The 20447-nt window shown below is 38.9% G+C and overlaps 1 protein-coding gene across 3 annotated transcripts in view; it reads left to right on the top strand.

The window, feature by feature from the left end:
• The window catches only part of LOC139479518 (neuronal acetylcholine receptor subunit alpha-10-like), a 194593-nt gene that overhangs the window by 114633 nt on the left and 59513 nt on the right, over positions 1–20447 (top strand). For 2 of the 3 annotated variants that reach the window (XM_071262372.1, XM_071262365.1), the window contains exon 3: positions 14149–14315. In XM_071262372.1, the coding sequence (XP_071118473.1) occupies positions 14149–14315 (167 nt within the window). Of the gene's footprint in view, positions 1–13699; positions 14098–14148; positions 14316–20447 lie in introns of those variants that run through there. The other variant, XM_071262378.1, reaches the window with a different exon arrangement.

Raw genomic sequence — 20447 nt, 5'->3', positions numbered from 1 at the left:
GACTGGTCATAGTGGGTATTGAGTGTTAACGACACAGAGCGAACCATTCGTGTATGTCCCCTGACGTCCTAAGGGCATAGTATAAGGATCACTGGTGTCAAAGATTTCGTGAGACATATTCCTCGAAATAGTGTACCTTTATCCATTAAATTTAGAGGTGTCATAATCCTATATCTTGATGTGCATCAATTGTGAGTAATGCATTATTTTAGTACGATAATGCCAAGTCGGGTTCAGTCATTCATCACAACTAAAAAAGAAAATTTAATGTTTTGGCCAAGACTTTAAAGTTTGGGCCCCATTGTGTTGCAAAACGAATTATATTTCTTAACGTTTTTCTTTACTTGTAGGCAGCAAAATCTTTGCCCTTGTACACAGAAGGCGTAATTCAAAATAAACATACCGGTTTTGTTAGTTTCAACAAAATCAGTAATGGCACTCCCTTGTTATTGAGTTTTCTGGTTCATCGATCACTTGATTGTCTGGTTGTTTACAGGTTGACATCGCATGGCAGGTGTACTGCTGTGCTGCGTCAGGTAATAAATACGTACTGTTTTCTACAAATTGCACGAATGGTGGCTGCTACGGTAGGTCATGAGCTTACCCTTTTCGCGAACACCTGGTGTCATCACTGAATTTCAGTGATCCATTCATATTATTTCCACAGCTGTTTGCCCTGTGATTTGATAATCTAAGCTAGTTATTCTGTTGCATTAACAATTTATATTTTCATGTCCCTAACACCTTCCACTCCTCATATGACGTTATATGAACTGGTATACCAGACACATTCCGGATCACCTAATCTATCAGCGAAATAGATCCCCTTCTGAAGACGATAAACCGATATCGTTAGTCCATTTAGTTATGATATCCGATTTTGCCTCTCTGCTGAAACATGTCAAACCAAAATTCGTTAACCATTGCCGAGAACGCAAAACAGGTCTCCAAAATAATGTACAATTTTTAACTTCCTCCGAAAAGCACTGAGATCAATTATATGTTTAATAGAGTAGTCTTGCAAAATGCGTTGCGTGTGTGTAAAGGGACAAAACCTGTTCCTAATCCAGTAGAAATTTCTGCAAAAAGAAGAGTCGATTGTACGATTCCGACTATATGATGAACATGTGTTTATGAAGCACTAACAAATAGTAATGATACCAGGTGTTCGCGAAAAGGTGAGTGCACCCTGCGTCAACAGTGGCACCCGTCATAAACACATGCAAAGTTGCCAAAATAAGGAATTGCATCATTTTTGTCACTGGTGCATCAAATTTGGAAATGTCCTCCACATGCCTACCATAAAACCTTTTGAAAGCTTTACTGAGGCATTGAATGTTGTAAGCTTGATCAAACAACTTCTGAGGAAGAGTAATACAACGCTCTTTGAAATCTGGGTTGAAAGAGCATGCTCGATTGTATCTGAAAAGTTGTGAAATGTAAACACCAAAGGAGGGAGCTGCAGGAATATTGCTCTACGTGAAGGGAAATTTGACTATTGGAAAGTTGAAGTCATCCCTCTTGTCATACAGTTTTATCATACAGTCTTGTCTTGTCGCTCTGAATCTGTATGTATAGATCTAAATATGAAACAGGTCAGACGGTCTCACTGGTCTCCTTTATGTCTAGTTCAGGTGTGTAAGTCAGTGTAAAGACATCGGCTATATCATAGTTTTTTAACGATATCAGATCATCGATACACCTGAAGCTTAAGTTAAACTTCTTGACCAAATTACCTTGTTTTGACTATGCCAATCCGAACAGAAATTCTGATTCATGTGCATAAAGAAACTGATCCGCAAGAAGGGGGGCACACTTGGGGCTCATGGGTATGCCTACATCATGCCTAAACCCTTGTGAATGATGGTTTGTCGCTAACATTTATTGTGTGTGATCCGTCTATCTGGCAATTCTACCTTTAAAATATGTGTAAAAAGTGTAAATATGAGAACACATTTATAACTGAAATTAATATTGTGTCTACGTTAGATTATAACGTTGATATATGCGGTAAATGTATCGTCAGTACGTTAAGAATATGTATTTCAATATCGTGACATTATTGTGGTAACATGACAATATGATATGATGAAACAAGTGTATTACTGAGATCCGTTGACAATGACGGTCAGCAAGGAGAGTGAGGTGAAGGTCTAAATCCATCACGTGACCTCATAGACACGCACCCATTACGCCTAACGGAGCGTACAACAGATAACAATATTGATTGGCTCAGTCTGTTGTTGAGGGAGGTCTCATTGTTTCTGATGTATCACGTCTCTATTGGTGTTCCTCACTAGCCCTCAAACTATTCCCGCTAACCTCTATCTGACCCATATTCACAAAAGTACCGATCTGCATCGCCGATATGAGTCTCTGGAATAGACACGGTGCTTGCAGAATGAATTACTGATTAATTCTGAAGCAGATTGTGCGATCAATCACTGGTTATACAAGAGACGGAAGTTCCAAACCGTTTTGGCCGCCATTGATTTCCATAACGAGCCTAGCGCCATCTTTACAAGTCGTATCCGGGCGGGGCCAATATTTCTTGTGAATGATAATTTACTGGCGCTCTATGGCTCTTCAAACGAGGGACGATAGCCCACTATTACCAAACAGGTCACTTGACCGATATTTTGATAATCCTTGAAAGTTTAATCAATAAATTATCACAAACTTTCATTCAAGAATTGAACTTTCGTGTTCGCTCACCGATTCTTCACTGATGGCACAGCGTGATATTAAAGAATCCTGTAAATCGGAATGTACGAAACGCTCGTTTAAAACCTCTGGCCAATATGTCATATCAGTTGTGAAAACATATTGACAGCCCCGTTGCGTCAACGGTGGCAGCTGGTCGTGAAATAGACGAGCTTCAGACCAAGTCTTATGACATTTCAAGATCTATATCATTAATTCCACCATGGATGAAATGCGGCCATATATAAGTACGAACTTTCCCGACCTTCCAGAATAAGACGACTCTGTCAGAAATCACCTATTTATCTTCAAAACTTGATTATTCTGCATGCATATCAATACAATGTGCATCACCCCTTCCCCCTTTATGTCTAATATTCCAGAAACGCATTTAATCATGTAACATGGCCGGATCCAGCTATGTACCAATTAAGGGACAGTCATTGATCTGTGAACTGTGCTAAGTCCCTGAGGCCGGAATCAAACGGCTGGCATGTTTTAGTAAAGGCGAGGGTTTGATTCAGGTTTATTCAACATTGTCATTCTCGGAGTGAGCATTAATAACTACATGATTGACAAAAAGCGAATTTTCAGATAATACAAACCTAAATCACATGAAGTAAAATCTTGGGTAATAGTTCCTTCATTCGAATATATTTTATACACGTTTAAAAGCTAAGTTTCAGATTCGTCCATTTAGTAGGATGAGTTTCTAAAGGGATTGGAAAAGTCTTGTCGTGTAATTACAGCTTTTGTTTTGTTTTTTTGGATTGACGAAAATCCAGAGAATTCAAAATAATTTAGATCACACACGATAGAAGCTATAGAGTCAAAGTTTCTTGTTGCCATTCGTTACTGTACAAGGTCTGTGTGTGTTTAATCGGTCCTACCGTTTAGTAGGAACAGTTGTAAAGAGATTTAATAAGTTTTGTTGTGGCGTTATGTTAGAATTATTTGGTTTATAGTGCATACACATAATCACGCTATAAGTATCAGAAACAGAGGAAATATACCAATGGGTAACGTCTGTGAGTTGTAAAACGTTAAATTGGCATGCTTGTATATAAACAGGGACGGTGGGTACCCTAGTGGTTAAGACGTTCGTTCATCACGACGAAGACCTCGGTTCGATTCCCCACATGGGTGCAATGTGTGAATCCCAATTCTGATGTCCCCTGGTGTGATATTGTTGGAATGATGCTAAAAGCGGCGTAGAACCACTCGCACTTTTGTATAAGTGTGAAATACTTTTCAAAGCAGCGTAAAACCCGAAACACCCATGCCCTTATAGACTATGACCATGTAGTATTTCCATGTATATATGTCTCCTTGTCACACGTTCTAGTAATTCAACTGCATGTAAGCCTTGTGTGTTGTCCGATTAATAACCTATTTACAAATGCTTCATCGGGACGTTTTTAAACCATTACAATTTGCAGGACACTGAAATCTGAATTTTCGCCATTTTAGTCACTGTCTTTTTACGAGAAAAAATAATCAGTTTATTTCGCATTAGAAACAGCGAAGCATGAAATCATTAATCTTTACCGGAGGCGAAAACCTAACGTTTTGTAGTTGTTCCTTTCCATTTCCTCGGGAATTACGTAACCTAAAATCCATATCACTCAATCCCACCGAGCACTACCACAACGCTAGAGTAAGGAAGTTAATGTACTCTGATATTGTGATAAGAGATTTCCTTATAGCAGTTTTACGAAACAGTTAGGCTTCGCTGCTCAGGTTTTAATGACCCTGTGAGGATGTTCAGTTATCGCTTATCAAGTGTTGGTTAGGAATTGTACAAGACCGCCTCAGTTTACATTACGCACACCAAATGAGCTTCGTTAATATTTTTCTGCGTTAGAAGTATTCTCCAGCGGTTGAATGGTACATAGAGCTTAGTGAAAGCTCCATCGACCTACCTCCTTGAATGAAAACAATGTAATATTGGGATATGGTTTAGGTACGCTACGGCTTTGTAAACGTAACACGGCCAAACTAAAAAAATGAAAAGAATTATTAAACGTTATCTTATCTCCGATACCTCTTAACGCCAAGATGGCGATATTCGCTGAGGACTATATTCACAGAAAACGCTCATGTATGTGCACTGCTTTTTGTTTTAAGCATATATCCAGTTAAGAGTTAGATACACGGCGAATCTCTGTTCCACAAAGCTCTGCTGTGTATGGCAATCCACTTTCACTGGTATGGTATTGACAAACCAGGAATCAAAATCACGGCGATTGTGGGATTCAAACCCAGTCATCGGGTTCTAGCACGTCTATCCCTGCACAATAATTTGCCTTAGAGACTGGGTCCTCGATAATGAATCAGTAAGTAATTTATGGTTACTCCACAATCAGCAAACTTCCAAACTATCTCTTATAACAAGCATGGGTTCTGGGCCCGTTTCGAAAAGCGACAATAGCAGTACGGTTCCCGATTACTCCTTCAGTTAAGCATATAAGTGAACCATTTGTATTGAGCCCTTGAATCTCCACTGGTCCAATCATACAGTTCCTGTCTTAGTTTCATAAATTATAACAGACATCTTAAATGGTACTTGAATATTGGATGTTGTTTGTATAAAGAATATCTAATTCTATATTTAATGCATTTGTGCAAATCTTCGGTCTTCGTCCTTATACATAAATACACCTAAAGATAAACACAAAATGTAATCAATCGTAAACACTTGCTAAACATAATTGGCATATTTAAGTGTTTGCTAAAAGATTATTTCCTGTCGGTATTAACCGTCAGATAAAACCACACAAATCTAGATGTAGATCTTACAAATGCATTTCTGTCTTTGGCTGGTAGAAATATTTTTCAAGTACGTCTCTGGTTCCAGACACATCTCAAGTATGTATAAGTATCCTATCTAGAAGTATTCACTTGAATTTAACCATTCTTGGCTAAACATTCAAGAAAGTATTGTTTACTACGATGCCTTAACAACACACCCTCTTTACCGACGCTCTAGTTCCATCATACGCACCTTCAACCATAAACAAATTTTAAATCGAATTTGACTCGCCCATGATAAATGTCCGCACCTGCCAAGATGAATGTTTACTTCCAGATTACATATCTCGTATAATGACATTTTACGCAACAGAAAGTAGCGAACATATTCGCAGACAACACGAACAGTGACGCGCTGAACTGCTTTTTGTCTCAAGCATAGACTTGACTGACATTTAAGGATACTTGGAATAAACGCCAGCTGTTTCGAGTTATGTTTCCTGGAATCGAACACACGATAACACCCGCAAGTATGAAGAAAAGAGCTGATGTTTTTTTCAACTTGATTGTAAATAAAACAGTTTACCCCTTCCCTAGCACACTCTAACGTCTGTGAGGGATCTCGTTCTACAATGCAAACAATTGATGACGTCAAATAGTTCCATGGCAACAATACCGCCTGGTTAATAGAATACAAAGAAGAACACTAAAGTAGTATGTGAATGGTGCCACCGGTGCTCACTTTTTCGCGAACACATTGTGTCATCACTTTTTGAAAGCGATTCGTAAACACATGCTTATGATGTGGTCGGAATAGTTCATGTGACTTTAGACCTTTTTTTGACTTAGAGTTTAGCAGGCGTCTTAAGATCATAAACATGTTTTTGATCGTTTTATTTCAAAATTTCAGTTATTATTCAAATTGAATACATTATGAAAAGCAATACCTTTGTCTCCATGACAAATACCCCAATTTCTAAATTTGAAACTGCGAAAAATATGATTCATATACTGCAGATAATGACCGAGTTTTGAATCCCATATGCATGTTATCAGATTAACGTACGCTACACCACTGGTTTATTCCACCATTAAGCTATATATAAACCGATATATTGCATTTTGAGTTTTGCCGTTATCATATTATAATGGCACTTTAACCACCCAACCACAGCAGCTACATGTAGTAAGCGGACTGCTTCTGTAACTGAAATTGTATTTTATAGAATATCTAAAGTGAATATGACCATTAGTGGTAATATTATGTACTTTCATCTCGAATTTAGGAATACATTTTTCTTATACATGTGTCCTGTCAATGTGTTTTTATATTGGTAAAAACGGACTTCCAAATGAAACAATACTGACGAATACATACGTGACACGATGGATGTGTTTTTAATCACTTCGGCACCATCTCATCTACATTACAAAACAAACAGGTTCTTCTCAGACGTAGAATATGTGCTGAATAGATGTGTAGATTAAGAAACGGTAAAAATGTTTGTTTGTATATTTTTTTGTTTAACGCAGCACTCAGCAATATTCCAGCTATATGACGTCGATCTGTAAATAATCGAGTCTAGACCAGACAGTCTAGTGATTGATATCATGAGCATCTATCCACGCATTTGGGATATGGTGACATGCATCAGCCAAGTCAGCCAGCCTGACCACTCGATCATGTAAGTTGCCTCTTACGACAAGCATAGCCTTGTTTGACACGGATGGTTGTTGAATACCTATTCTTACCCGGATTTTCGCCGGTCGAGTCCTTCGTACTGAATATATATCAGGGTATATTCGTGTTTATACCACGTTATTGTGAAATCCGTACCTTTAACTGGACAAGAGAACCCATTCAAAGACCATTTGGACTTCCATTGCAAAGAATACTCCATTCCCCATCTCTGATGTAGGTACATGTAGAGGTCCTGAGGATGCGATATTTATTTGTATGACCTGTATTTCCAAAATATCTCCAGAAAAACTACAGATGCCTCCATCACTGACACGTCTTACCACGTCAAACCTTAAGCTTGTTTGACGTTTCTTAACGCGCTGTTCAAACTTAATACCATCGAAGACAGCACTTTAGCCGTCCCATCTTATTCATGCTGCGTACGCCGGAAAGGGTTAACTGAGCGAGAATCTTGGCCTTTTATAAACAGGTACCCCCTGTCTATGATCAATGTGGTTATCAAATGGAAAATAGATACTGTTTTAATATAAAGTCATTATATGGATTTGCTTATGCAGTATATGACAAATCATTCCGAGATCTACGATTGTTCTGAATCAAATATATCCAATACAGCCCATGCAAGTCTATAATAGTTGGCAAGTCTATGTTACTGCAGTGTCTGGAAATGCAGAAAGTCTCCTGGCTCCCTTATATTTTATTTTTTAAGGTAAATAAACAACTGTTTTGTTTCTGCAAAATATGTTCATTTCAGAGTGAGTGATTAAGGTGGGCATAACGCCGCTTTTAACAGAATTCCAGTCATGTCGCGACGTGTCAGCTTAATGTTGGAGGAGAGCCAGAAGTGATGTAGGTCCCAGACGTTTACCACTTCTGTGAAACCCATGAGCACGGGTATGGTGCTGACAAACCTTGAAACATAATCGAGGCGAACCGGAATTCGAACCCACAATGATAGGTTACTGGCGTGTCCATGGGATGCAACTCTGCACAGCGCCTCAGACGATTGGGCCACCCGTGTCCCAGTTCATTTCAGAGACTAGAAGACGTTTGTCTGCGTTATGACGCACCGTGCCCTTCAACGTCACAACATTAGAACTAACCAGTTCCATATTACACAGATTTCTTGGGTTAAGGCTTGGTTGACTGGGTTTGACTTCTCGATGAAGGTCGTACACGTGGAACATCGTTTCACGATGCGATCGTAACCCTACGCTTGTTGTACCTCTCATACTTTAACACACTTTAATTAGATTTCCTGTAGTCGTAGCGACCCAGACCCAGTGTATACACCGGTAGTGTTTACATGCAGTTCACGTGGTGAGGAGATTATAGAATATGCAGCAATTATAGATGATGAGGAAAGTAAATATGATAAAGCGCGGTGATGAGGATTTTTGTTGATAAAATGATTATAAATATGGAGTGGAGTGTAGTTGATTAGGAGGTTTTAGGTTATAAAATGATCGTAGCTGATGAGATTAAAGATGTTGAAGCGATGTGAAGATTAGGTATGATGGAGCGAGTATATATGATTATTGGATTATGGATGAGAAGATTATATATACTGAGATTTGATACTACTAGTTTTCTGAAGCTATGATACATGTAGGGAGTATTCGTGAGAACTCGTGTTATTCCGGGACAAGCTTGCAGGTTACGGAAAGAGTCGAGTGGTGACGAATGATGTATGGAGATGATGTGAAGAGCAAAAGGAATAAAATGATTACAGATGCTGAGAAGATTACAAATGATGAAAAGATTACAGATGATGATGAGATTGTAGATGATAGAATTATAGAGGGTGGAAAGATTATAGACAATGAGTAGATTAAAGACGACGAGGAGATTATAGATTGTCACGAGATTACGGAGAATGAGGAAACTAAGATGAGGAGAGTAAAAGATGAAGAACTCCAGCTTTTGCATTCATCAATTACAATGCTCCTGCACGTATTGTCACATGCATGTATATCGAACATAGGCATGAACTAGGACAACCAGCCATCGCTTTACCAAAACTTGAAACAGAATTAGCAGTTGGTAAACACACAAGCTCCTAATAATACCCAACTGTGGATACGACTGCACTGCAGAGTTGCGTCCCTTGACGCCAGGATTCACTGTTTGTATGTTTGAATTCCAAACTTGCTCTGATTACGATCGTTGGTTTGTCATCATTATAACCGTGCTCATGGTTGCTCAAACCACAATATATGCGTCACTTAATGTGACTTAATGTATTGTTACAAATCGGCAACAAACCCCACTGAGGTGTTCATAAGTGTGCCTTGATGTCTTACTCCATGTCAAACTAACTACAGCATGTTCTAAGTGTGACAGGGGGGGGGGGGGGGGGGGGGGGGGGGGGCAGTCGTCGAAACGCCACAATGTGCTGTGCAGAGTTGCGTCCCTTAGTGGAACAGACATCTATGATCGAAGATCCCTAATTCTGTCTCTAGGTCACCGCCCTAACCGTGCCCTTGGGTTTCACCAAAGTAGTAACACCTAAGACATATATCACTTCCGACATCTGGATGGCACGGACATACTGTAAAAATCGTTAAACAAAACGCACTCACTCACTCACGCTAGTGCAGTTCAGTAAACTAATGAAATATAAGACTAAACCAATTTGTCATCGAAAAGCAATACGATGAAAAGAAGTTCCAAATAATTACACCGGTAACGATGTCACTTGTTTCTCTTAGGGAAGAGCAAACATGGTAATTGGGATATACATGTAGAACATTCAGAAGAAACCATTAGGCAATATGTGTTCATTGTCACTATTTATATCTACAATAGTGCTTTTAAAGTTTAATTATCGCTATTGGTGTCTATGAACCCTCTCATGATTAACAGACCGCTAAGGCAGCCGCCCGTCGTCGAATACGCAAAACAGTGCCCTATTCGCGTGAACCGCCTAAGCACTGTAATCTGGAATTTTACCGTACCGTTGCTTACCCGATCTTCACCAAGTGCGGGCGATCGGGTAGCCTAGTGGTTTAAGCGTTCGCTCGTCACGCCGAAGACCCGGGTTCGATTCCCGACATGGGTACAATGTCGTGATATTCCTGGAATATTGCTAAAAGCGGCGTAAAACCATACTCACTCACTTCACCAAGTGCACATATTTAGTATGCAATTTAAGAGATGCACATAGTGTTTTTTTTGGTAGGTGGGGATGGGGGTTAGTGCCACTTTAACAGTGTTTCAGTCATGTCAAGGTGTTCTGTTTTACTTAATGCCAAGTTATGCCGGTCATATCAAGATGTTCTATTTTACTTAATGCCAAGTTATGCCAGTCGGCGACATTTACCATGGGGGCTGAAATCTACGATCACGTGATCACACCCACCCCCAATCAGGGAATATCAGTGTACAGCAACAGTTGCTACTGTAACCCTCATGCCCAACTTTGGAACTAATGGTGCACATGTATGACACTTCTAGCTTGGAACCTGCGGCTGGAACCCAGTGTGTATCTCAAACATGGTTGACTGGAGGTTTTTGCTGATAATGAAGTAGGCGTCCTTACTGGTCAACTGGCTTCTTAACTTTAAAATTTTCGGCTGCTTTACTAATGTTATTTAGAAATTTAACTTATGTATTAAGAGTGCATGTTAATTCAAATGCATAATTAAATGATGTCATCGTGATAAAACGTATTAAAAGTGTTTGACTGACCTAAGGATATCTCAAATGTTTGATGGGAAGTCACAATCTGGTATATCTATGTGTTTGCACGGTTAGCCCAGTCGTCTATGCCGCTATCATGCGCCCCTTAGAAATGGCAAATGTCGCAATTAGTAAATATAGTAACTCTAAAAGATAAAATCAACCACAAACATGGATACCATTTGCTGTGCACATGTGTGTCCATTGTCGTGCCAAGACCCGCTGTTCGTTGGTTCTTGTCCCAGATTCACCGTGATTATGATTCAAGGATTGTCAGACCCACACCCTTGCTCTTGGGTTCAAGTGGTGACCTAAGACCTGCATGACGGTGGACTTTCCTTTTACATCAAACTGACACGCCGTGATCAAACTGAAATACTGTTCAAAGAGGCCGTAAACCAAACTTACTCTAATACTGGTTCATTTTTGTTGGTTAGTGAGACAGACGGGTCTATAAAACAATAAATTCAGACAGCATCACGGCTGGACCAGACAATGCAGTGATTGATATCATGAGCATTGATCCACGCAATTGGGATACGATCACATGCATCAACCAGGCCAGCCTGTCTGACCACCCGATCCCGTTAGTCCCGTTACTCGCCTCTTATTGGTTGGATCTAACGGGAATAGAGTTTAACGTAATGCCCGAGTATTCACATGTCATAATTACCTTGAGGTTTGGTGAGATGAGGTGTGGTTGCTTATACTAGTCCGGACTAATGCCGATTTTATTATGCTAGCCCACTGAGCCCAAGAATAACCCACTCAGACACAGTATACTGACTCAGAGCCGATCAGTGCTTGTTTCGCTCCCTTAATGCCGAGCGCCAGACAGGGTAACAACAAGTACAATCTTTTAACGTTTTTTGGTATGACGCAGCCGGGGATCGAACCCCCGACCTTTCGCTTTCCGGGCGGACGCTCTGCTACTAGACCATGGAGGCGGTCTGTGCGGCTCGGGGGAGGCATGATCGCACAATAGGAAAAATAAGACCACATGTAATTGTTTGGTTCCATCGAGTGAAAACAAGCTTATCAAAGGTTCGGTTTATTCCACTGAGATGTTTCTACATTGTTTCAATATAAAACATTTATTACGCTCCATGAAATATCTCTTGGAAACTTAATCAGCAAATGTTTGCAATCACTGCGAACCATTGCTGCTACAATATTACGCGCCCATTCCAAAATATTCCAGCGCAGACTCTCTGGGTTTCAGAGGCATTACGTGACACTGTTGGGAGACCTGAAATGTTAAAGCGATTACGGAAAGCGTACAAAATCAACAATGATGTAACACATTGAGATGCACTTGGGAGCATAGGCATTCTAAACCACGTGGCCTGCTAATTAACAAAAATGTAACGACATTAATCCAGTTTATATTCAATAGTGTCTTTGTGATATAGGTTCTGGGCAAAGACCTGGCAAATGCAAAGTGTTAAATATAAACGTCAACGACAGAGATTGATCAGTCTCGATTAACTGCCGAAACATATTCCATTGGAAATTATATTAATTGATCACTAAAAGTGATAACACCAAGTGTTTGCGAAAAGATTAAACACCGAAAATGAGCATTGTGTTTCATCAGGATACGTTAAACGTCATTTATACAAGGTGGGTCTTACGTACCGAGGATGATCTTGCATGATTAAGTTCTTAATCATATGACCTGGGAATGATTAAGGTATATCCCACTGAATGAGTTCAGGGAAAGAAGTACATCTTAGTTAACTTGAAAGTTATTTAATATTCTAATGCACGTATTGTGAAACTCAATTTTCGCCAAACATAAAGATTGATGCCAACCCAGTATTCGTGATAATTAATGACAATGAAAATATAAACACTATGATAATCTATATTTATAGTTGTTTTTTATTGAAGATACCAATATGATGATAATTATAGTAAAATTATTCCTGATTAGGAGGGAGTGGAATATAACTATTAAAATAAGTAGTCTCATTATGTTATGTTGACATTATGTTTTGTTGCAATGACATGCTCCCACTAATATTTCTCGTTGTTAACTTTGCACGCAAAAACGCGAAAACCTATGATAGCTGTAGAGATTGAATAGTTGCTGCAAACGGAATCAAATTCATTTCTGGCACAAAGCACTGTTTTCGCAAAGAAGTAAAACGTCAATAAATATAAAAAAAATATATCTATTTTCTGTGATTGATATCATTATTTATTCATGCATACAATCAATGTCCAAAATGAGCATTTAAATTTCGGCAAGGCAATAGTTACTTGTTAATGCCTGAACTTTCCCCGATGAGCTTTTGTAAAGTGTATTCGGAAAACTTTCATCCAATATAAACGTCCATTATAACCAACGTCACAACGTATTCCGCAAGTACAATTTAATCACACCCACGCAACGGACAAAAGCGTGTTTAATCTGGTAACACCTGCAGCCCTAATCTGTCAGCAGCAGTTCACGCACACCTAAATATAACCCCACCACGAAAATATTACATAAGCTACTGTGTAACCACGTTAACTCAATTACAACGTAAAGTCAATTAACGTTAACCTTTCTGAATAGATAATGGTATCATTTTAAAGATGGAGCATTCAATTACTTAACAACTCTTGTTAAGGATAAATGTGAATGGACGTGTATACAAACGCCAATGGGATGGAATAGTCCTTGAGAGACGAAGATTGTAAGCATGATAACGAGTCGTTGTTATATGTACCTCTGCTAAAGCTGAGTGATTGTAGGATCGAAGCCTGCTCCCGGTAGGCAGCAGGCTGAGTGAGTGCGCATGGCATCGTCAGTAGGATGGTTGTTCGGGCAGCATAGCAGTAGTTGGCTATCAGAGTTAGACCCGGGATCAACGCGATGGGCTGAGTGGGCCCGTTCCGTCAACTCTTCAGAGGTTTCATTACAAAACATATGCTTTACTGGAGCCATGCTACATGAAGCGTATTGATCCCGTCAACCAATTGCTTGCAATTTTACTTTGGACAGTTTTCATGCACCAGATCCACTTTTAAGCCCTCGTGCAACTTTTTACACCAACCGGAAGTGTCGCCTGATTATGCTGTCACCGTTTGTGTTGCACGTGCTTCACGTTTTTATTCTATTTCCGGTTATTGTGTTTAATATTCCTACTGACGAGCAACGTCTTTTGGATAAAATTCTAAGTGACTACAACACAGCTTCAAGGCCTGTATACAACGCATCGGACAAAGTGACAGTAAAGTTTGGGATCACTTTAACACAGATTACTGATATGGTGAGTGCGTTGATTTTGTTTTATATGTGTGTCTGTTTTGTTTCTCATTAGGTCGACATAGACGGAAAAAGCTGGAGAAGCCTCACAGGATTCCTGATGAGCAGAAACTGCTGAGAAAACTTCTTGACAAATACGACCCTTACGCTCGTCCTGTTTACAACGCTTCAAAAACAGTTGTGGTTAAATTTGGTTTGACACTTATTCAAATCGCCGATATGGTAAGAGGTTTCTTTTTGTTGGAAATAGCAACACTGCAATCTACATGTATGTGTGCGCTTTCACAAATGTATTAATGGTTTGTTTTTTCAAAATATGAGAAATATTATGTTTTGTCTGTATACATGTAAGAGCAATTGTGTATGTTTTTTTATGAAATGTATAAAATAACATTAGTCAGCCTAACAGTGACAACTAGTCATTGAAATTGAAAAAAATATTAACTGACAAAGGTAGCAATTTACAGTACGACATAGGCGATAACAGTAGACCAGGATTTAGATTATATAGAATTCACTTCAAAATTTCAATAACACAATTTGAAACTTCAAACGAAGGACAAAATTATGATTCGTGCAGCTATTGCATTATCAAATAAAAAAGGCTTTGTACAGATTCCTGACTTGTCCACCTATTATAACCCTTCACTAAACAACGCAATTATAAGACCTGTTGTCGGAGCAGGGAGATGCTGACTGCTTAATAGCTATAGTTACATCTCGAGGGAACTAAAAACATGTTACTTTTTTATAATGACAGGTGCTTTTGTGATAGGCTGTGCAAAATGTCGGATTTTTGACAGGTCAATTATACTGATATCATTCCCGTAAAATGTTAAAAGTCTTTTTGAGGAATTACTTCCTGCGTTTCATATGAGCAGATTCGGAATCATTGTTGGCAGACCGGCCATCATTGTTCGTTACGTAACACGTAAGAGGAAACCAATTAAGTTTTTAGAATAATTTTGTTTTTGACTGTACAAACTTTGATAATATATCTGAGTATCGCCGGGCGCTATAGTACGTTTTAAAAAGATCAACGTGTATAACAGAGTTTGAGATATAACTCAGATGAACATACATGTACAAGACTTACAAACAACTGTAATGAAACGTGGTCACTCAGGACAACACAAGGAGTGATATTCCTTGCCCAGAGGCATCTAACTTGTACCTTATGTGCGTGTCCTAGAAAACTGCATGGAAGCCATAACCGATATATTACACGTATGGGAAAAATATCAAAACAGAAATTAAAACGGATGCGCAATCGTAACGCACAGAAATACACAAAACATATTTTATCGACCGCCATTACCTACAACCCCATAACTGTATCAGTAAATGTGGATTGCGGTACATAAAATCTTTTGACCTAAATAACGTACGATAATTTCGCTCAAGAATATCAAAATAGGGCGTAATAACGGATGCTTTACTACTACGCATGACTACTGCCTGATCATTCATATCATGCATTAGAGCACTTATTCCTTTTCGTGGTTACACAGTATTTCACACGGATATAATGTTGCTGTAGACCCCAATTTATTCTTTACACAGATTGAAGTTGCGTCTTTAACAAGGGACATTACCATCTTGATAGTGAGAGAGTTTTCTATACAGTCTTCAGTGTGCTGGCATGCCCTCTAACTTCAAAGACTGCTCTGGCACAATCTACACTAATGCTTCAGATTAAGTGTGAATAGTTATTATGTTTGTGTAATCTAAACAAACGAAAAAAGCATGTTATGGAGAAAATCAAAGCACAAGGGGGCAGATATGTTTTTTTGTTAAGTTCAGTACGACCTTCTGAATAGCTTGCAAGTGATTGCTGGTTTAGTACTGACGCATAAAGGATCGGGAACCGTTGAGCGTTTCGGTTTACGATGTGGACGAAAGGGTGTGTAAAGATTCACCCTTGGCGCGATGCTGGTTCCACGAAGTCGTCTTTCAAATTGTAACTTGTATTCGATACATAGAACATAAAAATCGTGATTGCAAAACATTAATGCCGCAGACAACGTTTGCCTACAATGAAGACATCTTATACAGTCAGATCAAAGAGTCTGCACCGAAACAAAACCAAAATTATGGAACCTAAAACGTTGATATCTGTGTAAGTACGTACATATATATATTTATAGCCCAACATGAACGATGGTTGAATGAGGAAGCATTCGATGTTATTCAATGGGCAAGGGATAAGGTTAAGGACACTAGAGTCTCCATCTTTATTGTTGCATTTGGTTGCAGGTTCTGCCACATGCAGTATTGGTTGTAAATCCGAGTCATTAATCAACATGTTGCATGGCTCCGAGTCGATGTGATATATACCCTACAGTAATGATGTATACATTTGTATTGAGCGGTTCTCATATGAGCTCATGCCAAATAAATCGGATGTATAAACATGTTATGTACTTCCAAACAATAAATCAGATCAGGTCCTGTTCCAATGCATTTCGATGGCAGTCGTTTCTTGACTTTGCTGTATCGACCCCCAAGGCTAGGGCCGCTCTGACATGATCTATGTTTGAAAGAACTTGTCACCGTCAGCACTTTTTTGTGGGAAAGATCCCAGATTACATCGGTTTTTATTATTAAGTTTCGAGAGGGAGTATGATAACGAGATCCCAACACTGTGATCAAAAAGTAATAGAAACGTACAGTGATATTATGTGGTTTAGTCAATTATTTGAGTTTCAGCTCTAAAGGTCAACCCCGCCATTTCTTATTACACACATCCGTATATTGAATGACAACGTGGAGAAACCCCGTGGTTTCTTGGTGATACAGCTGCAAACCACTCATGTGTTCGTGTGACCATCAGTTAGACATATAATAGCATATAGTACCATGCTTTAGACATCATCGAAATGCTTCGACTGACACAAACCATGACAGACGTTCACGTCAGCATGACTTTCCACTCTTCTCTCCGGATATAAATGTGTTTACACATTGCACAAAACCGTGGTAATTGAGTTTCATGGATCAGATCATTTACAAACACTGATACATACTCGACACCTGGAATGAGCACGCATCCAGCGAGGGATGCCTTAGGCCAATATCCATCGGTCAAGGGGGCAGAGGCGGGGCCGGGGTCATTAGGGAGTATACAGAGAGACTGCAACAGCTGGGATCGCCATGGCATGATACAGCAACACATAGATTGTAAATGGTTTCATTAAAATTTCAATTACAACTACGAAATTCTTCCACAACTGTTCCAGTCTCTCAGTGCAGAGCCGCAGATTTAATTGGAACTAGAAGGAATTGTATCTTGATTGACAAGGTTGCTCGAAGCGTTAAAAGAATATTAATATGCTTTGGTAGAGAATAATAACCAAAGCATGTTTTTACATGTATCATTACACGAGACTTCGTGTACAAATTGAATATTACGTTACATCTAGAAACAGTCATCGGAACTGTGATGTGAAATGTTTTAAGAGCATTCTAAATGAACAAAAGTCTTACGATTTAAAAGTGACATGTTGCAAAAAGGTCACATATTACGATCTATAGAGAGTTAGATGAAAGAAGGCGACTGTCAATTTGAGACATGCCGCAGTGGCACAATACCTCCTGTGTAGCGTATTCTTAGAACTCTTCGATATCGAATTATTTTACAAAGGCATAGAAGATTTTGACCGAACGCTCTTGTCTTCAAAATTTGCTAGATTTTCCAAAGGAATTGACAGACTGAGTTCTTTTCTTGTAATGAATTTTACAGCGGGGTGTTTCTTCTTACTAAGTTCGGAATATTAACCATAACGTCAATAAACCAAAGGGTTTCTTGTGAAAAACACATTTCCAGTAGTTGCGTTTTCTTAAACGATACGTTTAGCCAAGCAAGAAAAAAACGAAAAAACAGCAGACATAATTCAAAGCGGGATGTTCTTAATATGTACTTACGAAATCGTAGTGTACAAACTCGTTCTTGAAAAAATGAATGAAAATATTTTACTCCTATCTTTGTCAACACACCGCGGGGATCCTGGTTGTTGAGCGTCGTTTTATATTGTCACGTGCCAATCAGGAGTACTAGAACGAAGATTGAATATTGATTTGGAGATGGCTATCGGTGTTGGTTAGTAGATTGAGGGGACGGGAGCTAAGAGCTAGAAAGGTAGACAACAACTAAAGATGTCCTGTATTGAAGCCTTTTGCAATATTTGTATTACGTCGAGTGTCCTCCACTCAGCAGTAACTGAGGAAAGTCAATGCTAGCTGTTTAAACACATAATGATCGGATACAGGTAATGCATAATTTATTGCATTTTGATCGTCTTGATATTTTATGCTAACAACTGGAATGACTTTCACTTGAAACATTTAACACTTTAGTCCTTTGAAAATGAACTCAACAGTTTAATATGTAATGATAGTCAACGAGGATGAATAAGCTCATGCCTTTCACGTGTCGGATTTCCTTAGATGTCTGCTATATTGTCAACAGGGTTAATGCTCTTCACGCCTTTCTAGCTCGATATAAGTGCTTCGATTAGCTTTCTAAAGTTTCGGGTACTGCACATCAGGATTGTTGGAATTCACCAGTGTTTTACGTTACAACAGTGATATTTGACCAGTAAACTTTTTTTTCAACAGATGCTATTCAGAGTCGTAAATAAGGTACCGTACATAACCGCTTGATTACACATCCCCTTATAAACCAAATGCCTTTGGTCACATTTGGAATCGGTTTTGAGGTAATATCTATGGAGCTGAATACGAAACACATATTCAGGTTAATGAAGTAACCTGTTAAGAAATATAACTCTATTGTGTAGATTATCTCATACATGCGGTATCACATCCAGACGTACCTCACTAACTTCAGAACTATTGATCGTAACACGCAACTTGTCGTTGGTTATTAATCCGGTAGTTCTAGCTCCAAGATCTTCACCTTCAGGCAAATAAGGCTTTATTATACAACTCTCTACCAGACAATGCGCCCTGTACCAAACGTTCCTTCCCTTGGGAATAAGGTATATTTGGTAACTGTAGATGTTATTGCGTCGTCTACCTTGGCACGTTGACGTGATATTGACTTGAAAGTGAATAACTGCAGTCGATAGCTTGTCAGGGGGAGACAAATACACTATCTTGTCAGATTCTATTAGTTTACCTCCAAACAAACGCCACTTCTATCTGCCAAAAGGGGCTAACATAATACTCAGACAGGTCCAAGGTCGAAGGCAACGGAACTGGGAGTTCAAGGAGAGGTTTTAGTTGGTCGATTGGAACACAAGTGTATTGGTTGATAGATCCTTCGGTAGTTAATCCAAATGGTAGACACGTTTAGGAGATGGTGTTCAGTTGAGCTATATTGTTACATACATCTTCTCGACATTTGGTTCACTGAAATGTTCAAGAGACATATTTGTTTCTTGCGTATAAATTAGACAAGCAAATGTTACGATCTTTGTAAAAATTACAGATTGCTCCTGCCTAAAACCACGTGACAGTTAGATATATTTAGAATACAACAAACTAAATTTAGTGATACACAGACTAGACTTGCGACCTTGCAATGATCCTACCTACGCGTATTTTGCCTTTTTGTCTTCGCATGCGTATTGCTGTATTGCAGGAACATATTCGTGAAAATAGAGGTTTACTCAGAGATAATGTGTTTGACATTTGTATGAACTTAATTTCCTATTAACTGAATTTTATTTCTTTATTCATCTATCAATGACGGTGCCTTAACACTTCATGTTGTAGGAGTGACAGTCAGATTAAATATAGTTTCATCAACTGGTGAATAAAACAACCGCTGTGTGCATGACCTGACGGTAATATAATTGATTTTCCACACGTGAATATGACATAATATCCATAATTATTGTGTTTACCTATTGCCTGAACACGTCATGCAAATGCGTATGTTATGTAGAAAACTGATAACATCTCACCACCTTAATGGCCGGAACTAGAAATGAAAATATACTGCCAGACACCAGTAGAATTCTAGTGAAAATGATTTCTCTTTAGACGACGATAGCAAAAGCAGGGCTGCTGATAAAGCCGCTATTTTCCAAATTTTCGACAGCATCATTACCTTTAAAGGGGAGTGGAACCATTAGGAATGTTTTGCAATTTAGTTTGCTATCTCCATTAGAAAAATTACTGAGATCCAATAAACTTTCCTCACCTTCCAATTTGTTAATTTGTCTTGCAGGAAAATCAATGCAGATTTTAGGTCTTTTTGATCAGGAGAAAAAGAACAGCGACAATTTTTAGAATCGGTGTTGGTGAATCACACGCTTTAGCTTAACTCCGATCGAACTGCATGTAACTTGGTGAAAAGGGTTGCCTAGAATTTTAAACAGAATCGTA

This window comes from Haliotis cracherodii, unplaced genomic scaffold (assembly GCF_022045235.1).
Source record: "Haliotis cracherodii isolate W230 unplaced genomic scaffold, xgHalCrac1.p SCAF_1, whole genome shotgun sequence".
NCBI classification, from domain to species: domain Eukaryota; kingdom Metazoa; phylum Mollusca; class Gastropoda; order Lepetellida; family Haliotidae; genus Haliotis; species Haliotis cracherodii.
The sequence above is the reverse complement of the archived record's forward strand: the minus strand, read 5'-3'. Positions and strand labels throughout refer to the sequence as shown.